General features: G+C 41.1%; 2 protein-coding genes across 2 annotated transcripts; one reads left to right on the top strand and one right to left on the bottom strand.

The window, feature by feature from the left end:
* Positions 1 to 1,141: 1,141 nt before the first annotated feature.
* On the bottom strand, positions 1,142 to 3,083 carry LOC113697767 (uncharacterized). The gene has a single exon (XM_027217349.2). The coding sequence runs from the start codon at positions 3,081 to 3,083 to the stop codon at positions 1,350 to 1,352; it is 1,734 nt and encodes a 577-aa protein (XP_027073150.2). The 3' UTR covers positions 1,142 to 1,349.
* A 3,552-nt stretch (positions 3,084 to 6,635) lies between these two features.
* Positions 6,636 to 9,035, top strand: LOC113701795 (uncharacterized). Its single transcript, XM_027222595.2, has 2 exons — positions 6,636 to 7,557; positions 8,667 to 9,035. The coding sequence occupies exons 1-2, from the start codon at positions 6,880 to 6,882 to the stop codon at positions 8,751 to 8,753; spliced, it is 765 nt and encodes a 254-aa protein (XP_027078396.2). The 5' UTR covers positions 6,636 to 6,879; the 3' UTR covers positions 8,754 to 9,035.
* Positions 9,036 to 11,070: the final 2,035 nt, after the last annotated feature.

The following is an 11,070-nucleotide window of genomic DNA, read 5'->3' as shown; positions in this document are numbered from 1 at the left end:
CCAGGTTTCTGGTTTAAACCGATCAAACCGTCGGATTATTGATCAATCAACAACAATCTAAAGTTTTGTCCACAAATTTGGAAAAAACAGGCCAGATTTTTGGTTTAAACCGGTCAAACCGTCGGATTATTGATCAATCAACGGTTCTTATGCTTAAACGATCTAAATGAAAATTCGATCAGGTTCAATGATTGGTTGATCGGTCCGACTGCTGAGCCGGACCGGATTTAATAACTATGCTTTGAATCATGCTCTTGTACATCTGTCAGGATAAACCACCTCGCCCATCTTTTCTCTATTACAGATCAAAACTGGTGCCAATTGACGAACTAATAGGGTGATTTAAATCTTTGAGTTTTTAATGATTACTAATAACATGAGGATGGAGGTGAAATCAGATTCAGATTGAGAAGGTGATATGGTGATTTAAATATTTGAGTTCCAAGAAATGATTTTGTTAAAGGGCAAACCGGGAAAGATGGACCTGATGAATTGAGTCATGTAATTTACAACTTCGCCTATCTGAGCAAGCATGTGCAGAAACGCGATAGGAGTTTTTTTTTTTTGAAATATTATTTAAAATAATTACTATAATATTTTTTAAAATGTGATTTATGTGAAATAAAAATTTTTTGAAAAAATAAAAAGTTTATTAAATATTGTGTTTTTAATGCACGTAAAATATTTTATTTGAAATAATATTGGTTTCAAACACACTCGCGATCTCCAATTCAATCAAGGACTTTTAGTCTTTTAGGCTTTTGGCTGAAGAGACGGGGCAGGTAGAAGGTGAAAACAGGAGGGGCTGAAACAAAACTTCTGTAAAGTACTCCTAACGTTGAACCAGCTTATCTTTTAACTATTTGGACACTTCCTACTAAGATGCCAAGCATATGAAAATCATAGAGCCATCGCTAATGGGCTCCCACGAAATCTTTAAATTGATGGGTTTGGTAGGATACGATATCCAGCAAGAAAATCCATCTCCTTCTAATCAACAAACAGTATCTCTAGATTTTAATGGTGGGTGCGTATTTGGTGAGGTTGGCTCACTTTAACAATTACTCACTCAGGCGCGAGGATGGTTATAGATAATTTTCTGTGGTTATATTCAAGTAAGCTGATTTAGACATAGAATCGGTGAGTAAAATTGCCACAACTTGGTTGAAAATTGAAAGAATTTAGACAGAAGAGATAACAAGCTTTGAACCGGACAAGAAGAAGAGAACGTCGTGCCACTCAAAATTAAGCTGTAGCTAAGTATGATAAGTTGATAACACGATGGACTACACTCTTAATTTAGATTGTTGAGCTTAGCACTTAGCAGTGCCGGACTTATTTCGTCTTCCTCATCTTCTCCGATGCTGATCAACTTGGTCCCCTGAAGCCATAGACTCTCGTGCCCCGTTGTCGATAATCTTAAGGTTGGGTGTCGAAGTCCCAACTCCCAAATGGAATGGAGACGTTGCACTGATCTGTTTGTTCAACATGCGGACTGCATAGTATGGGATCTTCACGTGCCCTTTAGCTTTAAATTTGGTCCATTGATTGATGAGCATCAAGCAGTCCACCATACTTTGTCTGGCCATCCCTAGCATGTCATAAGCCTGTGATCTTCGCCATAGGCTGTTGCTGTGAGGACCCAGGGCACCAGATAAGCATAGAGCTCTAGTTGTGTCACTAATGGCTAATTTTGCTTCTCTGAGGAGTAGATGACATTGAGCCCGATTACTATAGAGGACAATTCTTTCTTTTATCATATTTAAAAGACACAACTCCAGAGCCTTGGTGTAAACTGCCACAGCTTCCTCAGTATCACCTGACAAAAATTTCTGGTTTCCCTCACGTTTTAACATGCCCACCATGACTTTTCTTTCACTGACATCCTGTTCGGACGTCATGCTATCCTTCTTTCTTCTCTCCACTTTTAAGTTCCACACCTCATCTAGAGCATTTTGAGATTTCTTGTTCTTCAGAGCTAATTGGCCGCACTTGATTCTTCCATAATCTTGCAAAAGCACTCGTGTGATTCTGTCTCCAACAGTGGTTGATCCTCCTCCTCTAATGGCTTTAAGTTCAACCAAATCGACCAGAAAAGGTACGACAAACTCTATCACTGCAAATCTTGTTTCTTGATCCTGAAGAAGTGAAAGAATGCTCTCAATTGCCTTGTATTGCCTTTCATCTGAAGACCTAGATAGATTGCAGAGAGTCACTATAACTTGCTTCGAATTGGCAATGCTTCTTCTACCATCTTTAGTGAGACAAAGGCTTCTTATTAAGCAAACACCAGAAAAAGAACTCTGATTCTGTAAGCCCCCCCACATACCAGTCAAGTCTTCCAAGAACTCTTTTTCGCAGATGAGATTAAGAGACCTCTTTTTGGTAGCAAAGCAGTTGAGAAGATAGAGGGACCAGCATTGGAGTTGGCTAGCCCATTCCTCAGCCTTCTTATTCTCCACCTCCAAACCCCCGCACCCTCTCGTCATGAGATCACGATGATATTCCACTCTTTTGCGACTTTTCAATCTTACAAATTCATTGTAGACAGTACCAAAGCAAGTGGAGGCTATGTTCTTGGATAAGCTTATTATTTCCTCTTCATGGATGGTAATGGCTCTAAATGCTCTTCTATGGCTAGCAAGGTGTCCAAGGGCCCTAACAGAGACTCTTTGCTCAATCCAACTGGCCTTACCTCTAAGAAGCTCCATTAGTGGCCCTATAACCCCGGATTTAATAGCTATATCCGCGAGTTGTGCCTTGTTCATGGTGTATGAACCAATGATATGCGCTGCGTAATAAGGGACGCACGCATTTTTCCCCCTTGATGGCCAGTTTCCGTCACTGATGCTTCTATCAATGAGTTTAGCCATGCATTTGAAGATGCCGAGTGATGGGAATTCAGCATCGTCTGGCTGCGACAGTGCCACGTTCCAGAGGCCATTCAAGGTGATTACTAGGTCTTCATCTTCTATGAGATGCAACTGACCGAAGCATTTAGCTAACCCTGATCTTCTTACAAATGGATCAAGCTCATTCATGGTGCACAAGAGGCAACAAGTTTTGATGCACTTGAGCTGCATTCGGTGTTTTCTGGTCAGGTTTTTGCGTCTCCTTAACCATATGGGAGAACTTTGGCTTTTTTCTAGAATATGGTACGACATCAAGAGTCTAAATGGATTGACTGTTAAGGATTGAGGACTAGTGGTGAATTCAAGACCGGATGCTAAATGGCGAGAGTGAATTTGATGACAATTGATGGGCCACTCCATTTTAAACTGATTGATGCCAACTTATATCTAATAGATATGCTCTATTTGTCAACTAATCAGCCTTGGCACCATTCTTAGTCTTGTGAATTAAAAAAAAAAAAATTAATGTCGAGAGAGCTACCCAAAAAGGGTTTGAAAATGCTCAATTTTGAGTTAGTCAGGACTCAATATAATCACCGTACACTTTCTGGAGGGTTACATCGAAAAATCAACCTTGGCAATTGTTGTTAGTGTTTGGTAGATTACTAACATTTTAGTACTTTTCTAGCTTTGTGGGCAATCGATGAATAAGCAAAATCCATCATTGGAACTGTAAGAGATGTAAGGGTAGGTTTAACAGCGAACATAAGTTGGCTTTAGGGTACACGGGAAAAGAGAGAGCGACAACTGGATTCTCCTGGTAAGATTAGGGTGACTCATTTTAAAGATTTTTGGCTACTCCACTGGGTTAATGCATCAAGTGCCTGGCTAGGTATATTAAAGCAGGACTGTTTAACGTCAGATCAGAAACCAAGACATACGTGAAGATCTGGAGTTCCCGGCTCCATTCCAACATGGCAATGGCAGCCGTATTGTACATGTAATTTCGAAGCCAAAAACTACAGCCAAAGAAAGAAAGCGTCAAAAATAACCTGCCAGATATGGGGGCATATCCACTATCCAGGTCGAGACTCGAGAGCGTAATGATGGTTGCCATGGATCATATCATCCCTACCCTAAGGACTAGCTCTGGTCCCCGTCTAGAGTCCACAACAAGTTAGCGAATGGCTTCAAAAGAAATTGGCGTTCGTATGTTCTAAGCAGAGTGAGTTGAAAAAGCTGCTTAGCCATCAGAATTTTGTCCAACTTTGAACCCCAAATGCAAAGGATTGTAATATTATATAAGACCAAAGTACAAATGGGGTTGGTCTCAAGAAAATGCGGCTTCCGTCCTAAAGAAAAAAGCGCGAGAGTGTTGAATCTCTTCGGTCTCAAGCACCTGGTTTGATTATTGGAGGGCTACCTAACCCAAAAGCATACTTTTCATAGCTTCAAGAAACACATATAAACCGATACCCAAAACTCCGACCAAGAGAAAAATAGTTGTATACAACATAAATCACGCCCAGATCTTCCGTAGTTTAGTTCATATCTTAACATCTGTTGTCAGCATCGACTGTCTGTCAAAGGCTTAATAAAAAGGCGTATTGCATCCTCTGTTGTACAACTTTTTACCGAAAAGGGTTATGAAACTGCGTGTTCTTAGGCACGTGACCCTATCACGCGGCGGTAACTAGTGACAAAATAATAATATATTTCCCTGCTAAATAGGATGGTGAAATATTATTATGACATAGAGAAAGAGAAGTAGATCTTAGCATTAATAAATAGAGAAAAATCAAGAAAAGCTTGAGCAAGTGTTAAAATGATGAATTGGTTTTTGGTGTATAATACTACTAGTATACTTGGTCTCGGGGTTTAAAAAATTGTAGAGCAATCGAAAGTTGCATGATATATCGAGGAATGGGTACAAGTGAGATTGCATTAGGTATAACTGTGTAGGACCATCGTATTTCTTACATGTTTTTGGACTTTTTTTTTTTTAATTTGATTTTGTTTATGTATACAAAACACTATGAGAAATTTGTCTAAAGATACACCAAATATTGTAAAAGATACGAATCGCACAGAACCTCAATCGCATCTGTCTCGCCTCCATGTATTTGATCCTTAAGTGTATTGTATTTTGTCACGTAGAAGTGAGGAAGTGTTAGTAGAAACAATCACGAAGTAGAAGTAAATGTGTCATCTCAAAAATTAGACGATAAATAATTAACCAGTTAAGACGTGCTTTAGAGCTGTGCAAACAGAGACTGATAGTTATTTATTTACTTCCACACGGGCCAAGGCCATCCCGCAGCGAAATCAAGCCCTCATCAATGCCGCCGCTGGACCTTTTCGTTGGCTTGTTTCAGGCCTGAGCAGAAATGAACAGAACTGGCCCTGGACCGGAGGACCCACAATCTAGAAAGGCCCAAACCCATTCCGACCCCGTTGAGATTGCAAGAACAACAAATTCAGAGTCAAACCTGATGAATCTACAAAAAGGCTAGAGGTGGGTTCAGCTGATCAGGTTATCATGCCCTGCGTAACAAACACAAAATTAATTAGCGAAGAGTACAAAGGAACGTTAGAAGAGGGAGTTGGACCACCTGCTACTGTTAATGTACCCAACAACAATCCTCAGAAGGTCAATTGTCGATCTCTTGTTTGTTTGACCAAAAGAAGAAGTGCGTCTCTTTCTTTCGGCCCTGCTGGTCTGGTGAAAGGGCAAACGCAGTTGTGTTTGTAGCTAGCTTCCTAATTGGTCCTATATACAATCCAACAATGGATACGGTGAAAGCTCATCATCACTTATTTTTGTTCTCCTTGCCTTTGGTCCTCATTTTTTTCTAATAATTTTTTTTTTTCCTTTTGCGTGAAGTCATGTAAGGAAAACATTTAAAAAAAAAAAAAGAAAGGGGAAACAAATTGGAGTTCACATAAGGCAAGAATGCTAATTATGAGATTGCAATAATGATTCCAGGAGAGTAAAGTAATGGTGACATGAATATGGAGATGCATAGAATAATTTGATCACATCATCTACCAGCTGTCCAACTTGTACGCCTCTTTTCTTTCATAAATAATTCTCTATCATTGCAATTGATACTTGTACTAAGTACTAACTGGGATCACTCATTATACCATCGATGCTGCAACAAGTTCCCCTCTAAAAACCACAATGCTTAAAACAGAAGGCACCTCCACCCAACTAAAGCAAAAGGGTTTCAACAATAGTAAAAAAAAAAAGACACCACGGGCTCTAATCTTTACCAAAATTCCATACAAGATTTGGTTTGCTCTCTTTTTGTTTTTCCTCATGGTTAGCTGAAGAAGCAGCAGAGAACTGGAGAAGAAAATTTGTTTACAAGACAAGAAATTAAAAAGATCGCACCATCAAAGAGGGCCCCGCCCCCCTTGACGGTGCCATGAGATTCCAGCTAAAGCTAGCCTTCCTTGCAGTAAACTTACTCCACAATTATCGCCAGCAAGCACACGTGCGTCCTTGTAATTGGTCTGTCATCCGATGCGGTCCCACGCAAAAGCCCATTTCCAGCTGTAGTAGGAAATGCTTACGATCCCCAAACCGAATAAGTATTTTACCAAAATCCAGCCGTACTGTACAACGCGTTATTTTAATCAAAATTAAAAGAAAAAAAAAAGTTAAAAACAGCGCGTTATGTGGAAGTCGTGACGTGGCCATCCCCAACGGAATCACATGCAAATTGGGCCTTCCCGCAGAAATTAGTCCAGCCCAGTGACTCCAGTCTGTTTCAATCGCGCGGCTACTTTTGTTGGTTTGTTTGTTAGTTTTCTTTCTTTCTTCTCTTTTTTTTTGTCACGGGCCCACCCCAAACGTCGAACCTTTGTTGCCGTTGATGCACCTCATCTGCACTTTAACACGTCTACAATATATACGCCTTCTCCGCTCTGCTTCCCCGGTCACCTCCTCATTAACTACTCATCTCTCTTTCTCTCTGTCGCTCTCTCTCCCCCCCCCCCCCCAAAAAAGAAAGACAGAGCCATGGATCGGAAATCTTGTTTCGGACTTGCATTGATCTGCATTGTCGTCGCCACCGTCGGCGGTCAAACTCCTGCCGCTGCTCCTGCTAAATCTCCTTCCGCGGCTACGGTGCCCACTCCTCCAGCAGCTGCTCCTACTGCTAAGCCAATCACTCCTGCAGCTCCGGTCACTGCTCCTGCTGCCGCCCCTCCAACTGCAGTTTCGAATCCTCCAGCTGCTGCTCCTACTGCTAAGCCAACTACGCCTGCAGCTCCGGTCACCGCTCCTGTTGCCGCCCCTCCAACAGCAGTTTCAACTCCTCCAGCTGCAGCTCCAGTGAGTGCACCGCCGACCGTCGCAACTCCTGTTCCGGCGTCTTCACCTACGGCCGCAGCTCCCGGGAGCGCGCCTCCAGCTCCAGTGCCGGTGAGCTCGCCACCTGCAGCTGCGCCAGTGCAGTCTCCTCCTTCCCCGGCTCCAGAGGCTGCTACTCCACCTGCAGCTTCTACTCCTCCGGCGGCAACTCCAGCTCCGGCTTCCGAGCCTCCGGCTCCAGCTCCAAGCAAGAAGAAGGGGAAGAAGCACCATGCGCCATCACCGGCTCCCGCACCAGAGCTCCACGGGCCACCTGCACCTCCTTCCGAGGCTCCCGGACCTGGTCTTGACTCGGTGTCTCCCGGTCCATCACTTCCCGATAACGTACGTGTCCTTTCATTACTTTTAAATTTTTGCTGTTATTATTCTAGATCTGTTATTTTTACGCATTTCACTTCACCATTACTTGTTCATTTTCCGTTTCCACTCGCATCTCATTGATCTGTTCATTGGTTAGAAAACCAAAAAGCCAAAAAAAAAAAAAAAACGCTATAGAAAATCATAGTACCAACTTTTAGTTAAAAATATTGGAATATAGTAGTGTTTATACCGAGGATTTTAATGCCGGGAGCGGTGAATTGGCATGAGTTGTGAAACGTCCACACACAGCGTGTTAGATGGTGGTATTTGGCCAGTAGGCGGCGCATGGTAGTATATGGTAGCGTCTACCGACAGCGATGCGCGTGTGGTCACTGGTTGCTAATCTATAGAAGCAAACAAGGACAAATATATGTACTGTAATTGCCTTTCAAGTTGTCGGTGGGGGTTTTGGTTCCAAGTTTGTACTTGAGATAAGCGCCATACTGACAGGTGAAACTAGCAGCATTTCAACTTGATTATTAATCTCTAAGATCTAAACAGATTTCAACCTGATTATTAATGTCTAAGATCTAAACAGATTGGGTAGCTACTTAAGTTCAGTTCATGGTTTGAGATTATGCCCAAGTTTTTCTGAGCTATGTACTACGTACTCGGGAAGAAGGCCTCGAGGTGTTGGCTGCTAAAACCAATAATAGCGGCGTGGGTCCTCCAGAGCCCAGCTGAGAGGGCATCTGCGCCCATAGCCCAACCAACGGCATGGAATCCTCGACTGTAGCGCTTCAGAGCCAACTCTGATGGAAACAGCAAAAGAAAAGATCTGGGGTCGGTCCAAAAGGCAACACATGCAGCAAGTACTTGGGCCAATCGATGCACCCGCACCACGCTGAACATAATAATTCCACCAGAGAGAAATTAAAAATACAGAGTACTGCTCCCTCCATGATAATAATAATGATAAGCTGTATACGAGTGGAAAAATATACTCTACTAGTAACGCATCAGTTCAGATCACAGCTGGGTTCTATTGGTAGACTAGAATTGCAACAGCCTATTTAAATTTCTAACACGTTCTGATTCACTAATAATCTTTGAATTCTGGATCTGAATTGCAGAGTGGAGCAGAGAAATTGAAGGTGGTAGGAAGCTTGGTTCTGGGATGGGGTGTGTTTGGCTGGCTGGCTCTTCTTCTAGGGATGTAGACATCACGCGGGTGTATCATGATGACTGTTTTTGTCCCCATCCATCTTTGTCATTCTGGTGTTAACATATTCCTTGGTTTATGTTTATTTATTTATCACATGATGAGCAGCAGCTGGATTTGGATCCGTTGGGGGATTTTGCCACATTGGCTTTGTTGTAATTCTTTGGTTAGTATTCGAGGGGAAGGCTTTTGTAGCTTTTTTGTATTTGACTGCTTGATTCCCCGTGGACTCTATATATATATAATCCAAGAATACTTTTACGCTTTTTCGTCTGTGAAATTCTCTCGTCACCCCCCTTTCGTACCAGAATTTCAGTCTCCTTTTTGTTCTCTTATTTTCTTATTACCCTCCCGAAAGTTGCTAACTGCAGCAACGACAAAGAAAAATAATAATGTGGACGAAAACAAAAAAAGATTATCAATTGCTCATTGATGTACGAGAACGGGAATACCACAAAAAGGGGAAGAACTGCTTTATTCTCCTAAACTCTCCGTTTCCTAATCTTTAAGGTGACAAAATTGCTGATTATTTCAGTTGGCTAACACCTGCTGGAAACTGAATCCCCATTTTTACCACTAGTGTTTTAATCTTCAATTTCTTTCGTGGGTCTCAATGGTGGGAACGCCCATTTTTTTGATACTCGTCGATGCTACTATTTTTATTCAACCAGCGAGAAAGTCAACCGTACTCTCTTCATCGCGGTTGTTGTTAGTAACATTGGATCTCTTCAGTTTGTGTAGATGCCTCTGTTTCTTCTCAGACCTTAAAACAGGCATAGGGTTTGATTTCTCAACTTAAATTCCGAAATGTCTAATTAAAAAAAATAAAAATAAAATGCTCATAGCCTTCAAATCTACGCCGAATTGCCACTCATGATATGAAGGAAAACTTCTATCATAAATTTTCTTCACAATAGGTGCGGTCTCCCCCTTTAGCAGAATCACCTTCTCCTACACATTGGATACAAATTTCTTGTAACTGCCATTTTTCCTCTGTGTTGTGGCAGCATATATAGGAGGAATATTTCCTACGTTGGTTGTCAGAGTAAATATATTTTTAAATTAGAAAATTTGGATGCATGGTTCTTGATGTTATTCAGTTTTATCCTATACAATGCACTAGTTCTGTAGTAAGAACAAGGACAATTACTGCATGGGAGGACAAAAAGTGTACAAAATTAAACTAGGCTACGACTTCAAGTATCAAGGTAAGTGAGAAAATCACGGTTAGTCTGCTTGAAAAAACAGTACAAAACCAAAAAGCTTATGCCAGACATAAACTGAGGACCAATTCCATAATTTACTTGTAACTAGTACAGCATGATGCTAGTAAATTCTTTTTTTCTTTCAAAGAACAAGGACTATCCTCAGGCCTTACTTAAGACAGTATGATTTCTACCTGTTTCAAAATTCTTCCAAGCCAAGTACCTATCAAAAAAAAAAAAAAAAAAAAGTGGTGTATTAAATGATTTATTCTATTACGTGCTCTTAAGACGTATAATAATAAGTACAAAAAATGTATAAAGTGGGCTCATTATAAATTTCACACATTATCATCCACCTCTTAAATTGCGTAAACTTTATCGACTTGTGCAAACAACTAAATACAGGACCTACCTCTAATACGGCGCAAAATATAAGAACTCATATTTAATTACTATGTGCTAATTTGAGCTTATCTATAATTGATTTATTGATCTCTCTCACCTAGATTGTCAATCAGACATGTTGGCACAGCTTGAGGGGCATATTAATTGCCACAGCAGTTAGTTTAATTACATTGACCTCCCTCGTCGTTCGGCCGAATTACCAAATTGCCACAGCAGTTAGCAGTTAGTTTAATTACATTTACCTCCCTCGTGGTTCGGCCAAATTACCAAATGAACCTTGAGATTTGATCAAATTACAACTTCCCACTAACGTCTGTTAATTTTGCCCGACGGAAAATGTGGAAAGGCAGGGCCAAAAATATAACTTTACTAGATTACCAACGTACCCCTTATGCGCCAAATCCAAAAGCCATTTTATCACTCACACCATCAAAAGATTCTTGAAGCCTGTCACTCCCCCTCTCTCCTCTTTAAGGCCACTCAAACCAGCCTAGCCAAGACCCTCAAGAGTTGGGAGGGGATTTGGGTGAGTTTATAAGGCTCCTGATGAACTTCAAGAGTTACCAATTTTTTATACTTACTCGAAATTTAGGTTTGTAAAGTCACAAAAGTCTCGCGAAAAAACTTTGACAAAAAAAAACCAGCCTAGCCACGTTGAAGATGATTTTCATCCAAAAGAAAAATGAAAAAATTGCACAGGAAAAA

This window comes from Coffea arabica, chromosome 7c (genome assembly GCF_036785885.1).
Source record: "Coffea arabica cultivar ET-39 chromosome 7c, Coffea Arabica ET-39 HiFi, whole genome shotgun sequence".
NCBI lineage: Eukaryota > Viridiplantae > Streptophyta > Magnoliopsida > Gentianales > Rubiaceae > Coffea > Coffea arabica.
This window is presented reverse-complemented; position numbering and strand designations above follow the sequence as displayed.